This window comes from Spermophilus citellus (genome assembly GCF_964194105.1).
Source record: "Spermophilus citellus genome assembly, chromosome: 3".
Taxonomy (NCBI): Eukaryota; Metazoa; Chordata; class Mammalia; order Rodentia; family Sciuridae; genus Spermophilus; species Spermophilus citellus.
This window is the reverse complement of record NC_138184.1, coordinates 182,229,674-182,254,275: the sequence shown is the minus strand read 5'-3', so window position 1 is coordinate 182,254,275 and position 24,602 is coordinate 182,229,674. Positions and strand designations below refer to the sequence as shown.

General features: G+C 33.5%; 1 protein-coding gene across 1 annotated transcript in view; it reads right to left on the bottom strand.

Annotated features, from left to right (window-relative positions):
- Positions 1–24,602, bottom strand: part of SLC13A1 (solute carrier family 13 member 1) — a gene marked incomplete at both ends in the record, with an annotated part of 93,382 nt that overhangs the window by 43,564 nt on the left and 25,216 nt on the right. The window contains 4 exons of the mRNA XM_081287212.1: positions 10,167–10,215; positions 10,298–10,349; positions 11,004–11,191; positions 13,297–13,433. Of these exons, the coding sequence (XP_081143338.1) occupies positions 10,167–10,215; positions 10,298–10,349; positions 11,004–11,191; positions 13,297–13,433 (426 nt within the window). The remainder of the gene's footprint in view (positions 1–10,166; positions 10,216–10,297; positions 10,350–11,003; positions 11,192–13,296; positions 13,434–24,602) is intronic.

Here is a 24,602-nt window from a genome sequence, read left to right as displayed (position 1 = left end):
CTTTTGCCACCTGGTGGCCATAATTACAGATTTCTATGGCAAGTTATACATTTCCATTGGTGCTAAAAATGCACATGTGAATCAGCATGGGCAAAATAAGTGGTCTCCATGGGGCTATAAAATATAATTCTCTGGGATGAGTGTAATATGAAAACATTAAGGCTTCTAGTTATAGTTTAAATAATTATGAAGGAATAATTGGAAAAGACATAAGTTCCTGATAACTATTTTCTCCTTGCCAAAATTAGCTTCTTGATATTTTTGGATATCTATTTGCATTTACTTTAATAGTATTCACATGTGACATATCTTCATTTCTCAGTTGCAACATAACAATTTTCCACTATCTTAGATGGTGAGAATTTACATTCTTTCAGAGCTTCCTTCACTGAATGAATTTTTATATGTCCATCTTCTGAACATTATAGCAGTATCATGATTTTTGCTTACAGCAGAGTACAGTGCTTCAGTGTGTTGTCTAGAGTGCTATCAAAATCCACAAGTAATATTGTTTGTGCTTGTTTGTGTAAATTTTCCTGTTCTCTCCCTCACTTCCTTAGTTTTTTAAGTGCATACCACTAGATCAGTCCCAGACATTCCCTTGTTGTTTAGATTTCTCTGAAAGCAATCAGGTGATAGGTTACTTTAACCACATCAAATAGTCTATAAATTTCATTGACTGGGCAACATTCCTTCCAGAGTTTCCATGCATTGCCTAAAGTTTGTCATTTCTCCCTCTTGCCACCCCCGAGAATAGCAAAAACCTACATAGATGGTAGCTACTTTAGCTGCATATTGATTATAGGCTGGAAATAAATGTAACTCAGGATTTTAAAGGCTTTTTTTCCTATTGTCTCTGATTTTCCAGTGTTGGGCAGAGAAGTATTCAGCCATTTGTATTTTTAATATTTTTAAAGGAATCAGTTTTTCCCCTCTTTTTAAAGTTTTTAGGATCCTCTCTCTACCCATAGTATTCTGAAAGTTCAAAGTTCAATTACAACTTCCCCTGTGTGAGTCCATTTCAGGCATGCTGCAGACACCCAGTAGGCCTTTAATGATAAAATTTGTATTCTTCATAGTGGAAAATTTCATGCATTTTCAATCTATCTTCTATTTTCTCTGTTCTTTACCTAAAACTCCTATTATTCTCTTAATCTTATTTCTCCCTATTTTGTCTACTGAATTTTCCACTTATGATTTTTACATCTTGACTTTTTAATATTTCTATATCTTGTTATTTATTTTATATTTTTTTCTTCTTGTTTCTTTTGTAGAATGCTATTTGTATTTTATGATAGCAATTTCTTTGTTTACTTCTCTGCATGGAATAATGATATTTTCTTTTCTCAAGTGTTCATCTTCTTGCATAGATTTCCTGCAAGTAGTTGTTTCCTTTTTGTTTGTTTGGGACTCTATCTTTCATGCCTGAGGCTTTTTTCAGGTATCCAAGAATTTTCGCCCATATTTAAGGCAGTGAAAAGTTGCTTTGAGACACTGCACATGTGTTTTGGGATTTGTTGGCTATAAACTTCACTGTGGTATTGTCTGACTGGACTGTTTTTTGAAAAATTCTAATGTCAGTATGTTTTTATCATTTCTCTGGTGCTGAGTGCATTCCTCAGGGAAGTCTCTTCTGGTCTGCTGCCTGCCAACACCTTGAGGGCATTGACCTGCTACCAGGAGTAGTGGAGTAGAAGATAGGGTTCATGACATTCAGCAGATGAGCCCTCACTCAGAGCCCCATGTGTTATTGTGACATCCTTCTTGGACCTAGAACGCTGTCTGCTTCTCCTTACCCTTTTTTGTAACGTCTAAAGATTAGACTTTTGTTTGGTGGAGGAGGAGAAGTGGTATCCATGTGGAATTTAGGAAGACATGTAGGGATTTAACTGCTTCATAAGCAAATTTTGTAAACTTTGAAAGCAGCTTCTATGTAAACTGGATTATTTATTGGGTTTCTTTACTACTGATCTAGTATTTATGTTCCTGGATAACTGAATATTTTTCCACCCATATTTTTACTTTTTTATTTCCAAAATGATTTCGTTGCCATCTCTTCTCTTGATATTTATATAATTGTGATTGTAACTTAAAACAGTCTATTTGTTCTTATATTAATGGAGACTCAGAATAAAGTGGAGGTAAATGGGCCTGTTTAATTAACCATCTTAATGGAAAATGCAACATGTATATTTTATTTTAAAAACAAGAAGTTGACTAAATCTTTACTAATAATTAATGCACAGATTGACCTTGGTTTCTTTATGGTAGATTCACATGTTGGTGGATGATGTCAAGAATAAAGGGAGGAATGCATAGAGCTCCATAATGCACAGATATTGAGACATTGGGGTCCTGTCTCCCTTGTTTGCAATATTGAATTTCCATGTGCTCAGTTAAGTGGATATCAGATTATGGTAATTACTTCTAATTAAATCAGTCTTCCCATAAAATGCATAAGGCTTGCAAATAATTTCTATAAGGATATACTTTTTCTGACAAAACCACAGAATGAAATTAATACATAACTGAAGTGTGAGAAAACCTAAGAGAGGATTCTTCCCTTACTCTTGTGTGAGCTCTTCGTGAAGATCCAGTGGAGATCTGTTCAGTACTAACCTGAACAACACAGAGGAGCTGTAATAAAATTTAAATGATCAAGGACACTCTTTGGGATAGGATTTACATCTATTTTATCTTGACTTTTTTATATTTGTATATCATGTTATTTATTTTATATTTTATATTTTTAGTTATTTTAGTTATTAAAGAACTATGTGACATATGGTGAATTGGGATATCAGCTTTTATAGTAAGAGTAGGATAAACTAAGATATTTAAAATTTAGCATTCAAGGCATAAAAACTCTTCATAAAAAGTATTATTTCTTTCATCAGTGATGAAAAATATCAAGGATTGATTTACAAAATGGTATTACCCTAAATGTTAACTATTTAGAAGCTTCCTTTGCAGTTTCTTGACTAAGCGCGCGCGCGCACACACACACACACACACACACACACACACTCAAAAAAACCTTGTTATTTCTATAGTGGTAAAACTGACTGAAACGGTTTAATATAGACAATATAGCAGATTTGTTGATTCGTCATATGACAAATCAAATTCTTTGTTAAACAAAATGCTATTTAAAACATTAAAATAATTTCCTAAAATGCATCACTGAACTAATACAAAAGTAAGGAACCTGTATTGACTACAAATAAAGTACAACTAGGCAATTTAAAATAAAGGAGTGATAAGTCAGGTTTACATGTGAGGGCTTCAGTTTCTATTGTTGCAAAAAAAATTGCAATGGAAGATAATGCCCAAGGTCAACTGAGTGGGGAGGAATCATATGGGAAAACATTCACAACGTTGCCATCCCTTGTAGAAATAGAGAGCAATAAAATGCCAGACTGAGTTAAGGGAAAATATGAAGTCCTCTGAAAATTCCTAAATATGGGCATGGCTTTTTGCATAAAGTGGCATCACTTGTGTCTTCAAAGAAAAAATAATAATATAATTCGAACTTTTATAAGCAGTTACAATCCCAAACTTCAATAATTTCCATAGAAATTTTTAAAAATCCTAGCATTTCAACTAGCACAAAACATTCAAGAAAATAAGACAACAAAATGAAAATGATAAGAAAATAAAAATGGCCAAAGACAGAAAACAATGAGGACACTGGTTGCTAAAGGTACTAGATGCAGAACATAAGTAAATAAATCTATTACTAATTAATTTGGAGAAGGGATTGAAAATATTAGCATAGAGAAAGAGATTGTGAAATAATCAAGCACATCTTAAAAAGAGGCAAATGGAATTTAAACACTCAGTGAATACTCAAAATGAAGTAGAAATAGCTTCAGAGAGAATTACTGAGCTGGAAGATAAATCTAAGTTATTATCCATAATTCAATCCAGCAAGACAAGGAGAAGGAAAATAAAAAGAGATGTCAGTAATCTTAGAAGATAAAGTGAGAAAACTTAATATGGATTTAATTGGAAACTAGAGGGAAGGAATAAGGAAAACCAGAAAATTGAATATTGAAAAATGACACTTGAGACTTCTTAAGAATTATTGGTAGAGATCAATAAACAGAGTCAGAAGGAATGTATTTTTAGGTATGTCAAAATGAAATTCTAGAGCACACACATAACTCTAATCAATGAGAAAAGATTGCTTACAAAGGAGTAATTCTTTAACTGATAGCTTGCTGATTTTTTCACAGGAGAAAAAAAACAATGGAAATATATCTCAATGTAGAAAGAAAATATTAGGCAACCTAGCACTTCATAAGCACACAAAAAAAATTTTGAAAATCATAAAGACCTTTCTATTAGCCAAAATCTTAAGAGTTTAACATCAAAAGACACTCTCGAAGTACATTCTGGCTCTTGGACAAGACTTGTAAGATTAATAAAATAAAAATATTTTTGGAAAGATTACTTGAATAAAATGTTTAGAAGCACAAGTAAAAATAATACATCAGTACTAAAGATATTAAATAAATAAGTGTATATAAGAAATAACCAGGTATTTTTGCATGAATTCCTAGAAAATTGCAACTAATTCAGATAGAAGTAGAAAATCTGAATATTCCTAAAACCAGATGAATAATAAAATAAATTATAACTATATATGCTCTGTACTTTCATCTTTGCTGGTTCCATTAGCTGTAATACTAAATAGATGGAGAGAGATAGCACAACCACCTTGGACCAAAGTGTTCAATAATGAGGATTGTAGAGTACAAACAGAAAGAGCTATGGTATTCCAGATTATGGAACCACCATAACAGCCTATTTCTAGCTATTAGACACTCTTGCCTTTTGGATATTTGTTGCCATGGTAAAATCCACACCCTTAATAACAAACCAAAAAAAAAAAAAACAAGCAAGAGAATAATTAATGCAAAATTTTGGACAGTAGCTATCTTTGCAAGGGTGTGGAGGTGATTGTGTGTGGAAGGAAATGGAATCAGATAAAGGCTCATGGAGATTTCTAGAAATTGTTATGTTCTATTTCTTAAACTGAATTGTGGTATATAACCATTTCATTCACTGTGCTGTTTAAAAATACTGTTATATTTTACAATGTGCATAGTTATGAAATATTTCATAATAAAAATACATAAAAATTTGAGAACAAAATAAATATATTCCTTTAAAAAAAACACCTCTGGAAGATGCATAGGAACACACTGGTGAGGTTTTCAAGAAATGACATAAAGTATTCAAACAAGTTATGTAAGGTGGGATGTTTATAGTATAGATAAATTAAAGTATGAATGCTTCCAACATGCTCATGCTATTGGCTAGATAATATTTCAACAACATGGGATGTGAAGAACTACATTTTTGTAATTCATAAAACTAAAGATACATGAGAGAAAAAAATATTATCAACAGTCAATAATTTCTTTAATAAAAATTGTTGTGGTAACACAATGAAGTATTGCCATCAATGGAATTAGGACTTTGACTTCAGTCAAAATGGAAATTTGAAAAGAGGTCTCATCTGTGGACTGCTGCTGTGCTTCCTAAAAGTGTCGGGCATCGTCTTCCCTTTCTGGATTATCTCGTCTATAAACACTGTCTCTGAACAACAGGATTTAGATGAGTAAAAGAGGACATCTAAAGAGTGTCAGGTGAAGACTGAGTGGCACTAACACTGACTTTGCCACTGAATTTTACCCAATCTAGGAAAAAAGGAAGAGTAATCAGGAAAAAAAAATTGCCTATAGTACCTCTGTAATCCAAGATAAAATATTTTTTTTCATATTTGTTCTAAGGGTCTGATGTTCTAGAATTGCTGTCTCCTTATTTGGTGAAACTAATGTCTCTCATTCTTAATATTAAAAAACATGCTCACTGCTGTACTTACCAGACCCTTTGAATTCTTGCAATAAGCATTTTCACTCCCAAATAAACAACACTTAATTTAAAACAAGCTGAAATTTGTTGTAAGAATTTTTTTCTTTGAACTTTTCCCTTTGAGGAACAGCAAGTTATATTAAATGAATGAAAAATCTCAGATTTTTCATTAAAAGCATACTGATTTTCCAGGTTGTTTCATTTGAAGTTGCCTGGAGGTTTAGACATTGAGCTAGAGTAAAATTCTGAGGTGTCTTTTTGAATAATACTAAGACTTATTTGTGAGGGAAAGAACTAGTAACTCGATTCCTTTTTTTTTTTTTTTTTTGTAACTGCTAATTGATTTTTGATACCTAGAGCTCATTTCTCATGGAAACCATATGAATGATGGTTGATCTAGCTGCCTATTGGAACCTAACAAATAGATTCCCCCAGGTACAGTTAGTGTCCTTTTGAGGTCATCCTTTCCTTTCCCAGTTCCTTTTCCTCTCTAAAAACATTTCAGCTATGTTCAGAGAGTAATATAGGATTGATGGACAATGCATCTATATCTACCCACCACTTTTATTATAGATACCAGTAGGGAGTCCTGTTAATGTTCATGCGTGTCCTGCAGTGAGAGAAATTGGTGGATCCTGGAAAATATCTCTTTTTATGTGCAGCATAGGAATGTAATTCTTAGATAGGAATGCTTCTAAATCACTTCCAGGAATCTGAGGGACTACTGAATATCTATCATCTTCAACAGTAACACATGATCATTACCACCTTTAGCAGTAAAAGTGGCAGCAAATTATCACCTCTATCATCTACATGAGAACTCTGTAGTTCTACTGACAAGAATTTTCAGGGAGACAAATTTTAGCTCCAAACCATTTTTTATCTTTCCACCTACAATGAAATTAATTGTGGCTCGTGCCATAATTTTATCTTTAAACCTTTATCTATTTACTTCTTTTCTTATTTTATATATATATATATATATATATATATATATATATATATATATATACGTGTGTGTGTGTATGTATATATGTATATACATATATATGTATATCTGTAGATATACATATATATCTTGCATGGTTAATTGCAACTAGAGAAAATATCTAAAATTATTGACTTACTAAGCAATTATTTACTAAAAGTTTATTAATGTCATGTACTTTTCCAGATATTTGAGATACATAATAAATAAACAAATTCTCTACCACTATAAATCTTGTGTTTTGGTGAAGAAAACAGTAAATTAAAAAATAAATAAAAATTAAGCAAATTATACATTTTATAAGAAGGGGATAGATACATGCTTTAGAAAAAGAAGGGAGTCAGAGGATTAGGAGGAGGGGTGTCAAATATAGCAACTGCAGTGAAACAGGGAAGTTAGAGCAGGCCTTGTTGACAAGGAAGCACTTGAGCAAATGTTAAATGTATATATTTTTCACCAATATTATTGTTATTATAGACTTAAAATTTATTTCGGAGCAATTCTTAATTTTTTTAAAATTATTAGGAACTTCCTATTTACTACATAACAAATTTCATATGGATCAGTGTGTATACTATTGTCCTTGGAAGGAAATATAGCTTTAAAAAATGAAGTAAGATTACTGGTCATCTTGGGTTTGTTTAATTGGATTTGTTCAAGGATTTGGATTAAAGAAATATTCTTAATTTTGTACTAAACAAATAGGGATTCAATGAATAATTATAGTTTTCATTAGAAATCAAATTCATCTTTTTTGGAAGGAACATGGAAAAATGGTGCAAATTATTTTTAAAAAATAAATCTAAGCTTTACATATTGTGTCTCATTGTTGAAATATACTTTAAATCACTCACACCCAACAGGAAGTAATATTTAGATCTTCTTTGGCCTGCAGGTCAAGTTCAAAGTGAAACTACAGAGGTTTTATTTTGCTAACCTACCTACTCCAAGATGACAGAAGACCAAACATATAACTGTAAATGTCCCTTATATTTTATAGTTAGATAAATTGCAGTTTCTTCCATATAATCTCATAGTGTTCAATTACCTAGTAAACCTGGCACAGAACAGGTGCAGTTCATTATAATCACAACATAACCATATATGTTTATTCCTAAAAGAGAGTTATAATTGCTAAGAAATCAAGACATATCTTAAAGTACTATATATAAAATAGTCCTTTTGTGCAAGTTCTTAAAACCAGTTTTCTAAGAGCAAAAAAAAAAGTCCTTTAATTTTCCTTTTATATAAAGCTTAATTTTTAAATACTGGGAACTAGAAAAACTGTAGGATCAGCATTTAGTTTTGGTTTCCACTCCTTAACTTGGATATCAAATCTTCATTACCTAAAATGCACCCAAATTACCTTACCATTCTCCATGGAAAAGTTAGTCTCCATTAGAACAATGGAGGCATCTCCAACACCTTTCTCTTTCTCATCCCCAGTGCCTGATTAATCAAAAAGCTCAGGAGCTCATATCGCCTTGCTGTGAACAGTGTGAGCAGAGTGAGATTCCCAAAGGCAGATGTTGTATGCTGCCCACCATCTCTGAGGCTCCCTATTTCCCATAAAATGAACTGTAAAACTTCTTTGCATTGCATTAAGAGCGATCCTTAATCTAGCCAATTTATTTAACCACTGGACTCAACACAGCAGCTAATCACCTCTAGTACCCCTGTAGAAGAGATGCCTGGAAAACCAACTGTCTACGGAGTTGAGTCTTTGAATGAGGTGTACCCTCTGATTAGAATGTCAATTCCTTTTCTCATGTTTTGCATTCACTTAATAATTCATTGGTAAATACCTATTGAGTACCTTCTCTGTGTCAGGCAATAGAATATGCTAGGGGCTACCACAGTGCAAAGTAGCCATGTGCCTGTTCTCATGGGGTTTGCATTCCTCCTCTTGCACACACTATCATCTTCTCAGACCCGGGGTCTTCACAGTGTGCTCAGATTGAACTGATTCTCCTGCTTCTGACAGGCTTGGCCTCTGTGCAAGCCTCTGTTGTGGAGTTTATGTCAGACTTGTTTTGGAAGCCCATATTTGCCACTAGATCCTTAGCTGCTTACAATAGAGTGGGCCTTTTCATCAGCAAACCATGCTACAATTCTCTGGACAGAATTGAATATAAAATCACATTTAAAGGACTTTTACTCAAAGTTTAAGTGTCCTGCCAGAAAACTAGCTTTCTAAAGGTGACCACAAGAAAGTTACAGAGTGCATAAATATTCTTTCTGGTCAGGCTTGCCAATTTTCAGGATAGTTTTTGAAGTGCACTTCCATTGCATTATTTTGAGACATACCTGGCTAACTATTGATTTTTTAATTATTTAAAAAAAATTACTTCTATCCCTAATTATAACAATGTTTTAATAAGTATATTTGCAATTTGCCTCTTTAAAAATCCTTAATCTACATGTAACTAATGGCTTAAAACTAATCTTTGTGTGTATTTTCTCTTTATATAGAAATTGCTCTTTCCTTGAAGATTTCTGTAAACTAGGAGAGTGGGGTTTTTTTTTGTTTGTTTGTTTTTGTTTTTTCCCTATTGAGCTGCATGATAATGCATGATAGCCTGAGGATGAAACATATGCCCCACTCTTCTATTCCTAATGCCATGGTTACCGTAGGACTATTTCTATGCAGGATTATTTTGCAGTGGTCTCAAGATATATTGCTCCCAGTGCAACCTAGTATCCTACTTTCATATTGATTTATTCTGGGAAAGAAATTCTATGGGATAGTTTACAAAGATTGCCTTCCTTCCTTTAATATCTAGAATGGGTATGACTCTTTCACCTTTATTTGACAGAAAAAACTCATGAGTTCTGTGTTGAATTTTTTAGTGGCAATGGAGACACTAAAACTATGTGATCATTTATAATTATATGAACAGAAGTGCTCAAAATTCATAACCTGGAACAATGAGAATGCTCCTTATGAAAATCAGGTTATTGGGTCAACAATATTTTCATAAGAAAATGAAACAAATTCTGAGACTAGAATTTTATTTCTTTAAACTACATTAGCTAACTGCCATCATTTTGATTCTAGTAGAAGGAGAAAATAATGATGCTAATTTTCAGAGCCTAAAGTGGTTCCTATCTGTATGATGATTTCAGTCTATCCTTGAAGCCTTACCAAACCATCAGATCACACTTTGATTTAGTCAGGCAAATTATTTTTTTGGCAAAGAAGCAAGTACCATGTTTTAAAATACATATTTTATACAACTACAGCTCTAATGTAATTTCATATATAATTATTTAGAAAGAACCAAAATTCATATACCTTTTCCATATCCATCTTGCTTGGAACTTTCTCTGTATCATTACTGTATCTGAAAAATAAATTGGCCCTGTTTATAATCTTATTAAAATATAATTTGGAAAAATCCTAATCAAAATGTCAATGTTCTTTACTTTGGTTTTGTTTTCTCTTTCTTCTTACTTGTTTCTTGTCCAATAACAGTTTCTGCAAAACATTAAGTAAAAGGAAAACAATTTAAATGAGGGTTTATCATTGGGTTTCAAGTGTGTGTGTGTGTGTGTGTGTGTGTGTGTGTGTGTCTGCGCGTGTGCATGTGTGTGTATGAGAAAATGGAATTATTACTAGAAATTACAAATGAACAAATTCACCTTATATTGATATAGCATTCATCTTAAAAAAGTATTTTAGAAACACAAACATTCCCTACATTTTTCATTGCATAAAAGCAGTTCATCAGAGCCAGAAATAGCCACAGTCATATTTGCTGTTGTATACAAATAGAATGTAGGAATTAAAGACTGCCAATATTGAGCAGTAAAGTAATTTTAGGAAAGGAAAAAAAATTAACCTGGAAGTCTCCTGAGAGAGACATAACAAAATGTTTCATTGGATTGACTAGAGAGTAGAAAAGGCATTCTTCCTCTTTTTGCCAGAAAGTAGTAATTCAACAAATAGTTTAAGGTAAAATATTTGCATAATGTAATTTCTTTGTAGAGATATTAGGGACTATAGAAGGAGGAAGATTAAATTCACACTGTGCATATATGGATAGTTAATTCAAAATATAACCCATGATTCTTGAATGTATGCTTGTTGCCCAAATGACTAGACCCCACTGCGGCCATATCAACATGATACCATCAACTTCCAGAACACGGTTGGCAGATTCATTGCAATAAGTCATCTGAGTGGCCTCGGCCTCTGCTTCAGCCCTGATGATCTGCTGTGCCACAGCTTCCACGATGGGCATCACCATGGCAGTAGTAGAGGTGTTGCTAAGCCACATGGATAGGAGGGCAGTGCTGCTCATGAACCCCAGCGTCAGTCTGCAAGGAGAGAGTGGCACATGGATCTCAGCTCTGTCTCCAGAGGCTCTTAGATAATTTTAAGAGAGAGTAGTTGCTTTGAGTTAGGAGTTAAATTTTTCAAAACATGGAAAGTTAAGGTTCCTCCCAGAGGGTGAATGCTGAGTACAGTCATACATAGGTAGAAATCAAAGTAACACATGTAAGAGAGGAGTTTTCAAGGGATCTATCTCCTAGGGAACTATAAAAATTCTTTCTCTGAAAAACAGAAAAAAAATCACTAAACTTACACCAAACTGCAAGTTGGTATGTGCCTAACAGCTTGTAATTTTACACTAATACATGAATACTCTTTTCAGATGACACCTTCAGATACAAGTAAGATGGAATTGCAATCAACTTTTGAATTTAGGGCCCCTTACTTTTTATCTTTTGGGCATATGTCTTTTTATTAGTATGTGTGCCAAGGCGATACAAGAACAAGGAGAGAGAGATTTATACAACGTCTCTTTCCTTGTTTACTCTTCTGGTTCAACAATCTATGATAGAGAAAATAGTTAAGTCACTTGCTAAAATGAGGTTGCAGAATTTTCTGTAGATTCTGTTACTTAGCTTTCCTGAATTGGCATTCCTTCCTGTTGTCAGGAACAGACTTTATTATATTCTCTTTTAGAGTAGTTGATCCTTAACTATAACATACCTAAGACTTTAGGATTTTAAACCATCACACTTGGGAAAAAACATGATCTCCTTTGAGTAGGAAGCCTTAAAAATTCATTTGGAACCCGTTTATAATGTTCTCTGACTTTCTTTTAAAATAGATTTACAAGAACAATTAGGTTCTATGCTTCCGACTCAGGTATAACGAATGTTTTCTGTGTTTCTATTTATTTTACTTTATCAAAGAAAAAGTGAAAAAAAACTTTTAGAAATATACTTAAGTAAGAAATGATTAAAAAACAATAGAAGTACTTTTAATTCATGTATCTATTAGATGTGCAATCTTCCTATTAAAAAAAAAAGGTTGATATGAGGAATAGCTTCTGGTGAAAACACCTTAAATTGAAAAGCCACTTAGTGACATAATGACAGGACTTTTGTCCTATTGTGCAGTAAATTTTACCCAGCTCTGGGGCAATGACCAGAAAAGATACACTTCTATAGTACCTAAGAGGTATGGACCACCATTTCATATATATGTATATGTTATACAATTTTAAGTAACTTTTTCCAAATTGTTTGATATGAGTCATATATATATATACATATACACATATACATATACATATACATATGTATATCCATTGTATTTAGCAAAACAATTTGTTTCATAAATAATAAACACAGATGCATCTATGCCCTTGAAGGAATTATGCAACTGAAGTCAATAAAACTTTCTTATATTCCAAAGAAAGATGAAAAGGAAAAATATCACCTAAGGCTTTCAAGCAAAATATCACTATGCAAATGATTCTGACACTGGAAATTTTCTTTCGTTTACATTCATGTGCTTAACAGGAGATGGAATAAAATCAAAATAGCTAATTCATTTAATAAAAAAAAACAGTCATTTCAGTGAGGCTAAAATCAGTCAAAGGAGTGATTTTGCATTCTGTAGCTGAATGTTCTTAATTGATTGTTTTACTTTACAATAGTTGATTTTAAAAGAAAAAATGTTCACCTTGGAATTTTTCAGCACACATTTGTATTTTGTCAGTAATGTCTTTGTCTTTCGTTTATAACATCCTCCCTGTTGATAAAGGATGCTCTTGAACAAGTTCTGAATGTGTAATAACAAATAAACAAGATAGGAATAAAATCTCCTCTGAAGTCTATCAATCTTGCCTGTTGAAGTTCAAGGCTTCTCTCATCTTTGACTCCAATGGTGCATTAAGGTGAGAGAGTCGTGTGCATTTATCCCAAGGTCACTGTAATTAGATCTGCAGTGACAGGAGAGTTGTTGTTTTCTTCCCCTCCTACAACTCAAGCACACTTTATATCACTTTTATATTTGCAGAGGAAAAAAAACCCCATAAGCGAGACTGGATGTGCATTACTTATTTGGTCATCTGCACGAAACGGTCTGTTCAGAATGTTGAACTGGAAGGAGTAAACACGGTACTTACCGTGCTGGGTTCACACCCACCATCATCACCATCCTCAGAGCAATCCTCTTGTGCAAATTCCATTTTTCTATTGACGTTGCTAAACAGATGACTCCAATTAGCAGCAGGTGAAAGTCTTTGAAATAAGCAGATGCCGCCTGAAATTACAATTAAATTCATGATTATTAATATTGGTGGGGGGAAAATAACATTGCACAAGAAATCCCTTGTTGGGCGGCTCCTTTGACCTTCAAATAATACTTTTCTATTTTGTTGAGACATGTCCATGTGTTTGAATACAAATGTAAATATCTTCTACATTCTTACCCATTAATAATTCTGTCAAGAAAAATATACAGAAAAAAAAGCATATGAAAGTGCTTCTATTTATTTCTCCATCTATAATCTGGAGTTAATTTTTTATGTTTATAGTATAGTGACAATGACTAAGACTTGGGAAAGTCCTGAATCAAGCTCCTACCTATAAATCCCTGAATCACCACCAAACTGCAAATATCCTCTTATGTTTGCTTGGTACTGGGGATGCTTTACCACATCCCTAGTCAGGTTTTATTTATTTATTTATTTATTTATTTATTTATTTATTTATTTATTTATTTGGAGATAGTTCCTCACTAAGTTGCTGAGACTGGCCTCTAATTTGGGATCCTCTTGCCTCAGCCTCCCTAGGTGCTGGGATTACAGTCATGTATCCCCATGCCCAGCTCCAAATGTCCTCACCATCACCAACTATGTCATAACTACAGAGTCCTTCCTTCATATTATGAACAATTTGAACTTCAAAATTATTCATTACAAAACAAACACCCTGAAATGAAGGCCAATATTTTAAGATACTCTCAGGTAACATCATTCAGAGTTTAGCAATATCTGCAGACTCTTTGAGCAACCATTTGTGACAATGCCCCCAAACATGTTAGGTATATGATTTTTTTTTTCAAGAATTGTGTTTTAAAAAAATATAGAATTTTAACAAACCACAGTTTTCTTTTCTGTAGATCTTTCAATGAATGGGCTATTGTATGACACATAGTTTTTTTTTTAACTTATTTAATTATAATAAATTTATTTTAAAACTTTTAGTTGAAGAAACTCAAGGGGCTGGTGTTCAAAAGAACTGATTTTCAGGAGATGCTTGGCAGCACCGAAGCACAAAGCTATGCTGAAATAAGGGATTGCTAGAGAAAAGAACCCTTAAAAAATTTAATGATGTCTAGTAGAAGAAATGAGAGAGTTCTAATGATAGAAACCACAAAGGAAAATCAATTCTGATGTTAATTTTGCTATTTTTAATTGTATCTGTATAGCTGACTTGGTTTCAACCAAGAGCAAAAATTGCTGATTACTCTTTAGAATTTAAAATAGACAAGTGGACATATTCTTTACATTTTATGGAATGTCAATTTTGATGTTTTTCAAAGTATATATATACTTTGAAAATATATGCATATATATACACACATATACATACATATACATTTTCATTTTATAGTAACTGGGTAATAGAAAACACATAATTATATTTAACTTTCATATTATTTATTTATTACTTTAACATTAAAAATGCAAGGCAACAAAAAAAAATGTAAAAGCATAGGATACAGAAATAAATGCTAGAAAACAGGGATGGAACTGGAGGAAATTAAGTGAAATAAGTCAGGCACAGCTCAGTGCCTGTAATCCCAGTGAGTAGGGAGGCTGAGGCAGGTGGTTCTTGAATTCAAAGCCAGGCTCAGCAACTTAGTGAGGCCCTGTCTCAGAATAAAGATAAAAAAAGGTTGGAGATGAGGCTCAGTGTTTAAGCACTTCTGGGCTCAATCCCTGGTACAAAAAAAAAAAAAAAAAAAGAAAAGAAAAATTGTCAGGCACAGAAAGACAAAATTCACAAGTGCTCACTCAAGTGGAAATTAAGAATATTGATTTCATAGATGTAGAGAAGAACAGTGGTCACTAGAGGTAGGAAGGCAGTGGAGAGAGGCAAGTTAGTTAACAGGTACTAAGTACAATTAGAGATGGAGAAATATGTTCTATAAGTTTTAATGCTCTATAGCACCACAGGCTACCTATAGTTCACAAGGATTTATTCCATATTTTATAAATAACTAGAAGAAAGGAATTAGAAGTTTCCAAACACAAAGAAATGATAACTATTTAAGCAGATAAAAATGTGAATTATCCTGATTTGGTCATTACACATACATGTGTTGAAATATCAGGCAATTCTATAAATACATACAATATTATGTCTATTAAAAACAAGGAAATTTTCCTAAAGGGCTTTTCTCAACTTGCACTTCTTCAAGCTCAAATATGCCTTTTTAAATATAATCCATTTTCTTTCCAAGCCATGTTTCTTTTCTCCTTAACATTTTGCATTATGGAAATACTATTTGCTGACTTGCCCACTACCTGTCTTTCCTATTTTACTATATGTTCCTTGGGGAACAAAACTCTGTATTGCTAACCATCACATATTGGTCACCTAGCACAGTTCTAGCACAGAATAGGAATTCAGTAAATAATGCTAACAAATTAGGGAGAGAGGGCAGGAAAGAGACGAGGACTAATCTATGGTCTCAGAGAGCCTGGATTCTGATTGTCCATGTCTGTCTCAGGCTTCTATCCTCCTAGCCCTCTCTACCCTTTTCTTTCCATAAGTATTTCCATTTATTAATTTACTCTGGTTTCTAGACTTGCTGACCCTATTCTATGACTTGCTAACCTGGTTCATTCTGTCCCTTTGAGCTTTTCTTCTTGGTCTACTTTGAATCAGCTTTCATCTGCCCTTCTCATAAATGCTGCTATTCTACAAGATTCTTTATAGTCTTCTGGTTTTATGCATTTGATTACCAAACCTTAGATTCAATTCTGTCTCTGACTAAAATAATGTATTGCACGTGTACAGTAGGCATTCAATTAATATCTGTTAAATGGATTTGAGGATACCACAATCTTTATATCCTGGCAGGTAAGTCTTCTGAGTTCCAAAATGATAAGTCCATCTAGATACTTCCAGTTGAATTTCCCCAAAATATCTAAATACTGAACATATTCAAATCAATACTTTTTATTTCCTCCCCATCATTCAAACATGTTCTTTCTCTCCTGCCCCTTTTATAGTGATAACACTTCCATCTGCTCAGTTGCCTAAATCAGAAACTTCAGTGATTCCCTTTTTACGTCCAATATGTATGTATTCGTCACCAGGTTCAATTAATTCTAGGTCCTTCATATCTTTAAAAATTTGTTCAACTTTCTCTAAAAACATATTACTTCATTATTAAGATCCTCATCATTTCTCACCTTGCTGTTACATGATCTGTCCTTTTCTAATTCATCCAAGATACTGTCACTATCACTTTTCTAAAGGAAAAAATCTAAACACATGATTGACCTTTTTATACTTTTTTAGTAAATTCCTTGGCTTCTAAAACCAAATCCAGTATTTTTTACATGTCCTACAAAAACCACCCAAATGTAGTCCCACTTGCTCCTTCCAGCGTATTCTCTATTTCACTTGATTTCTTTTATATAGTTCCCCAAACAGAAATGGTTTAATATTAGCTTGTAATTTAACCTGAATGAGCCTTCCCCCAGTCTTGGCTACTCCTAATCTTCCTTTATGGATGAAATAAGATGTCAGTTTTTCCAAGACTCAGCTTCTTTGAGACTCTACATTTGGCTGGATAGTATTCCCTTGGTCATAACACATTTTAATCTATATGGTGATGATTTATTAATTTAACCATTCCTTCATTGGACTACATTAGTTTGAAGGAAGAATGTATGTTTTCTTGATTATTGTATTTATGAACATAGCACATGTCTGGCACATGCTGTCATTAAATAGATGCTTAATTAATACACTTCACAACTTAAGACACATGTTATTAGACAGGAAAAGCAAGTTAATAAACAGAGCAAGGAAATATCATAGGTGCATGAGAGATATTTCTCCAGGGCATGGTTGAGCATCAGAATAAGTGGAGTAAATAAACTCTTTTTCCTAGGGAACTGGAAAGTCTTTTACCAAGGCCTCATACTCAAGATTACTTTTGAAAGACGAAGAGATATTCCTCTGCCTTTATCTCTTTTGAAATTTGCTCATGTAAATTAGCCCCACTGACTGGTATGGTCTGAATATTGGTTAGTATCCCCCACTACCAATTCACATGTTGTAACCCAATGTGAACCTAACCTTGGCTCCACTCTTATAAAAGAAGAGGCTTGAGGGTGCTCCTTGTACCATTCACCACAAGATGATGCAGCAATAAGGCAACGCCTTTGGAGCAGAAAGTGAATTCTTACCGCATACCAAATTTACTGGTACCTTGATCTTGGACTTCCCAGCTTCAACAAAATTTTGTTGTTTAAAATACCTAGTTTAATGTAGTTTGTTTTAGCAGTCTGAATGGATCAATGACACTGACTTTATTTTAGCAACAGTCAGAATTTAATGAAAGAATAAATGCAGAATCACTTTTTTATTTTTAATTTTTTTAGTTGTAGTTGGACAAAATACCTTTATTTTATTTATTTATTTTTATGAGGTGCTGAAGATCGAACTCAGCACCTCGAGTGTGCTAGGCGAGTGCTCCACTTGTTGAGCCTCAACCTTGTTGAGCCACAAGCCAGCCCCTGCAGAATCACTTTTAAAAATACAAAGGAACACTGAGAAGCAAACCACTACCGTAGTCCCTCCATATCTATAGTTTCACTTACTGTAATTTCAGAAAGTATTGTCAACTGTAATATTAAATGGAAAATTTCAGATATAAATAATTCATAATTTTAAAATTGCACACTATTCTGAGTTGTTTGATGAAATCTCATACTGTCTCACTCTATTTTGCCCAGGATTTAAATCATTAATTTATCCAGTGTATCCATGCCTTATATATTACCTGAATGTTAGTCACTTGGTAGCTTTCTCAGTTACCAGATCAACTGTTACAATGTCACTGTGATTCTGTTCCAGTAATCCTTCTATTACTTAATTATTGCCCCAAAGCATGAGTGTACTGCATACTCCAGGGCATAAAACATGGAAGAACAGTTTAACTTTGGAACTATGTGGCAACAATATAGAGCAAATAAGGAAACACACACACATATTGGTTTCACTACTATCTGCAATTTCAGGCATTTATTGCAAATCTTGTATATATTTTCCCAGCAGATAAGGGGTAACTACTGCATCAGTAAGTGATTAAACATAGGACTAACTTAAGGGCCATGTGATATTCCTCTGGTGTTTTGGTCATATTTTTTTGCTGCTGTAACTAAAAGACCTGATGAGCACAATTGTAGAAGAGGAAAAGTTCATTCGAGGGCTCACAGTTTCAGAGATTTTAGTCCATAGAAGACCTGCTCCGCTCCTTGGAGCTAGTTGTGAGGCAGAAAGTCATGGCGGAAGAGTGTGGCAGAGGGAAGCCCCTCATATAATGATCAGAAAGCAGAGATAGCAGTCTCCACTTGCCACATACAAATATATACCCGAAAGCCCAATTCCCACTTCCTCCAGCCACATCCTACCACTTCCATTACTACTCAGTTAATCCCTAACAGGGGATTAATTCACTGATTGTGTTAAGACTCTCACAACCCAATCATTTCTCCTCTAATCTTGCATTGCCTCATACCATGAGATTTTGGGGGACACCTCCCATCTAAACCATGACATCTGGTAATCTATTTAGCCTATATGAGAATGATCAGACATTGTAAAATGTCCAGAATTTAATGAAAGAATAAATGCAGAATCACTTTTTTGTTTTTATTTTTTTTTTAGCTTTAGTTGGACACAATACCTTTATTTTATTTATTTATTTTTATGAGGTGCTGAGGATCTAACCCAGTGCATGGTGTGTGCTAGGTGAGTGCTCCACCGTTGAGCCACAAGCCAGACCCCACAGATAGTAAATATTTTAGACTTTATGGTTTCTATTGCAATTAGTCAATTTTCTCATATAACAGAAAAGAGCCAAAGACAATAAATAAATAAATGGTCTTGAATATGCTTAATAAGACTATTTTTTCTTAAATTAAAATTAGTCACCAGGCTTGATTTGGTCCTCAGGCCCATATTTTCCCTATATTTTCCTTGATAGACCATGCAAACAAATATAACCTATAAACCAAATGAAATCAGTAGTTAAGCCTAAGGAAGAATATTCTCTTTTCCATTGTATTAACCATTCTTTTTAGTTTTCAACAGAGTCAGAATATTTTAGGAAGAACATAAACTACAGACAGATGTGTGTGTTTGTATTTTCCAGGAGTTAATAGAAGAAGATGCTGTTGATTCATAAATGACACTGATAAATAAAACTATTTTCAGGACAAAATTGACATGTCAAGTAAATTCATGATATTTGAAATCTATTTGCAAGATTGACATAGTTATATTTCTATCCCCAAATGGTATTTTATAAAACAAACATGGACTTTTGCAATCATAGCACCTGGCTTCTCTTAGTCACATAACTTATCAGTTGAGCAACCTTTGTACAAATCAATAAGTTGTAAATATTAAATAGCATCTTATATCAAGTTAGTGAATTAAAAGAAATGATATTTTCTTAAAAGTGTTTTGTTATAATGCATGTGATTATAAAGTCTATTTTAAGTACTTATGTTGTTTTTCTAAATCCAGTGATCAGATTTCTATTTTTCATATAAACTGACGGATCATCACATTCAACAAGCAGGATAATTACTTCCTCCTTAAAAATGTACTTCACTTGGATTCCAGGGCCCCACACTTCCTGTTTTTTCTCCTACCTCAATAACCTCTCTTCTCATTTCCTTGGCTAGTACTTTCTCTTCTCACTACTTATTAATGTTGTATTCACCCAGAACTGTTTTTTTTTCTCCTCTTCACTTTTCTACCTTCACTCTCTATAAATGGCCTTAAGTCTTAGGGCTTTAAATTCCATCTATATACTGATGATTGTCAGATCTAATATGTACAGATTAGTTCTCCCTCATGAACTCTGTACTATAGATGAGATATACCCACATGTTTACTCAATAGCTTCACTTAGATAACCAACAAATGTATGTGTATAGCACTTTTCCAGGAGTCAGTTCTTCTATAATAAGTCTGCTGCACTCATAATCCTTCCCATTTCAATTAATGGTAACTCTATTTTCCAGGTGGCAGGCCAAAAACCCTAGGAGGCATTCTTGAATCTCTTCTTTCAATCTTATGCCATGTCCAATCAATCAGGAAAGTCTGTTGGTTTTGCCTTCAAAATTTATCAGTAATAGAGTCAATATCTCTATTACTACCCTTAGTCTGAATTACCATGGTCTCTTACATAGATCACAATAACCTACTATTTGTCTCCTTCCTTCTGCCTTGTTTCTTAATACAGAAGCTTAAGGTATTCTTTTAAAATCAAAGTCAGGAGAGATTTAACACAGTGAATTAGAGGAAGGCTGCATTTCCAGTTTTTCCATGGCTCGGGATTCAAGAAGCAGGAGGACTGCTTCTTAGTGAAGTACTGGCAATCTACTGGGACACTACAAGTTCACAGGGCAGAGATTCTGCTGCTGAATTAAACTCAGTCAAGTGATAGTGCCCTTTGTTCCACACAAAAACTAACCATGCTCAAACTTCAATGGTACTTGAATGCAAAGAATAAAACACACAAAATTCCTCAAATAATGACCAAGCCCCAGGTAGAAACAACTATTTAGGGGTAGATTGTCAGGACCCACTTATGGGATCTACTCCTACAGGGAAAAACAAAGAGAATTAACACCAAAAATGTTGACACCCCAAGTTGTGGTTTGGATATGACATATCCCCCTTAAAAGCTCATGTGTGAGACAATGCAAGAAGATTTGGAGGTGAAATGATTGGGTTATGAGAGCCTTAACCTAATCAGTGCATGAATCCATTGATAGAAATTACTGAGTCTTAACTGTAGGCAGGGAGAATGTGATTGAAGGAGGTAGATCATTGGGGGAATGCCTTTGAGGAATATATTTTGTTGTGGTGAGGAGAGCATTCTCTCTCTCCCTTTCTCTCTCTACCCACCCCATTTCCGGTGCCTTGTCCTCAACTGCTTTCCTCAACCACATTCTTCCACCATGCTGTTCTGCTTCATTTTGGGCCCCAAAGAATGGAGTCAGCTGTCCAAGAACTAAGACTTCTGAAATCACGAGCCCCCAAATAAACTTTTCCTTTTCAAATTATTCTTGTCAGGTCTTTTGGTCACAGAAACAAAAAAAGCAAATGAGAAACAAGACCAAACTGACCATTAGAAATAAATTAACTCAAAATGGCAGAAATGAATACACATCTGTTTATAATAAACAAACATTAATGGTTTCACCTCTCCAACTGAAAGACAGAGGCTGGCAGAATGGATTAAAAAACAAGATCAAACTATGCTCTTTGTAAGAGACTCACCGTATAGGCAAAGACTGCCACAGGCTGAGAGTAAAAAGATAGAAACTTATATATCATGTAAATGGAGGTTAAAAACAAAGAGTAGCTACTGTTATATCCAACAAAGCAGAACACAAGCCACAATTAATCAGAAGAGATCAAAAAGGTCATGTCATAGTCTAAGGGAAAAAAAATCCAACAAGAAGTTATAACAATCATAATTATGCCCCAAACATTGGCATGCCTAACCACAAAAAAAGACGACACTTGAACTAAAGCTTCAGATAGACTAGTACAATAATACTGGATGATTTCCTTTTTAAAAATATTTATTTATTTATTTATTTTTAGGTGTAGATGGACACACCACAATGCCTTTATTTTTATGTGGTTCTGAGAATCGAACCCGGATCCCACCCATGCCAGGGAAGTGCTCTAACACTGAACCACAATCCCAGACCAATACTGGATGATTTCAACACACGTTTTTCACCATCAGATAGGTAATTCAGACATAAAATCAGTAAAGACTTTTCAGATATGAAAATATTATAAATAAAATGTACTTAACAGGCATCTATAGAATATTTTATTCAACAGCTGAATATACTTTCTTCTTTGCTAAGAAGAGTTTTACCAAAAATGGAACTTTTACCAAAATATATTTTAGACTACAACACAACTTTTATAAAATACAAAATAATAATATAATTCCTTGTATCTTATCAGATCATAATGAAAAGAAATTAGAGATCAGCATCAAAAAACTCCACAGAAACTATATAACCATATGGAGATTGAACAATATACTTTTGAATGATGAATGGGTAATAGAAGAAATCAGGGGAGAAATTTAAAATTTTTAGAATCAAATGGGAATAGAGATACACCAGTAACTCTTGGGCACTATGAAGGCCATTCTAAGAGGAAATTTTATATTTGTGAGTGTCTATATAAGAAAATCAGAAAGATTCCAAATACACAACCTAATGATGCAACTCAAGACAATTGAAAAAGAAAAACAAAACAATTACAAAACCAGTTGAAGGAAGAAAATAACTAAAATCAGAGTCAAAATCAATGCAATTGAGAACTTAATAACAATAATACAAAGGATCAGTGAAATGAAGGGTTGGCTCTTTGAAAAGATAAACAAGATTGATAAGCCCTTATCCAAAATAACAGGGGCGGAAGCGTCAGAGAGAGAGAGAGACAAGCCTGAAGTTAGTATAATTAGAGATGAAGAAGAAGAAATCACCACAGACATCACAGAAATGCAGAGGATCATTAGGCACTACTTTGAAAATTTGTACTCCAATAAATTGCAAAACTTAAAAGAAATGGGTACATCGCTCTCCATAGATATGACCTGTCCTGCCTAAATTGACACAAGAGGATGTAGAAAATCTAAACAGACTAATAACTAGCATTGAGATGGAAGCAATAATAAAAAGTCTTCCAACAAAGAAAAACCTAGACCAGATTGATTGTCAACTGATTTTTACAATTTCTGATGTCTACAAGAGCTTTAAAGAAGAGTTAATTTCAATGTTCCTCAAATTATTTCATGAAATAGAAAGGGGTAAAACACTTCCAAATTCATTCTATGAAGCCAGCATCACCTAGATACAAAAACCAGATAAGGGCACATCAAGTAAAGAAAACCACAGTCCAATATTCCTGATGAAATTACATGTCAAAATTCTTAATAAAATATTAGCAAATTATATTCAACAAAATATTAAGATTGTACATCATGATAGAGTATATATTATTGTAGGGTTGCCAGGATGGTTAGCATACACAAATTGATAAATCTAATTCACTACATGAAGACAATTAAAGACAAAATCACATAGTCATCTCAATAGATGCAGAGAATACATCAACAAAATTCAGCATTTATTAATTATAAAAACACTGAAGAAATGAGTGATAAAAGGAGCTTACATCAATGTTATAAAGGCTATCTATTATAAACCCAAAGCTGACATCATAGTGAATGAGGGAAATCTAAAGACAAGGATGTCCACTCTCACAACTCCTATTCAATATAGTACTATAAATTATAGCTAGAGCAATTAGACACAAAAAGGAAATAAAAAGGATAAAAATAGGAAAGGAAGAAGTCAACTTATCATTGTTTACAGACGATATGATCCTATACTAAGACAATCCAAAAAGCTCCACCAGAAGACTGCTATAACTAATAAAAAACAGATTTATCAAAATAGCATATTACACAATAAACATCCAAAATTCAAATATCTTTTCTAAACACCAATAAATCTGCTGAGAAAGAAATTAGGAAAATAATCCTATTCATGAAATCCTCAAAAATATAATTAAGAATAAATCTTACCAAGGAGGTGAAAAGTTTAAAGAATGAAATAGAAAAAGACACAAGAAGATGGAAAAACCTCCAATGTTCATAGATAGGCAGGATTAATATTGTTTAAATGGCTATACTGCCAAAAGCAACATACAGATTCAATGCAATCCCTACCAATGTACCAAACATTCCTCACAGAACTAGAAAAAAAAAAGTCCTAAAATTCATTGGAAAGTATAAAAGTCCCAGAATAACCAAAGCAATTCTAAGCAAAAAATATAAAAAATAAAAAAAATCAATGCTAGAGATATCACAATACCTGACTTCAAATTTCACTATAGACCTAAAGTAACAAAAACTTCATGGTAGTGCTATAAAACAAACACATTGACCGACAGAACAGAATAGAAGACACAAAAAGAAACTCTCCAGTTACAATCATCTGAACTTAGACAATAGGGCCAAAATCATACTCTACAAAAAAAAAAAAAAAAAAATGGCAGCACTTTTAACAAATGGTGCTTGGAAAACTGTTATCCATACGTAGAATGACACTAAATCCTCATCCCTCAC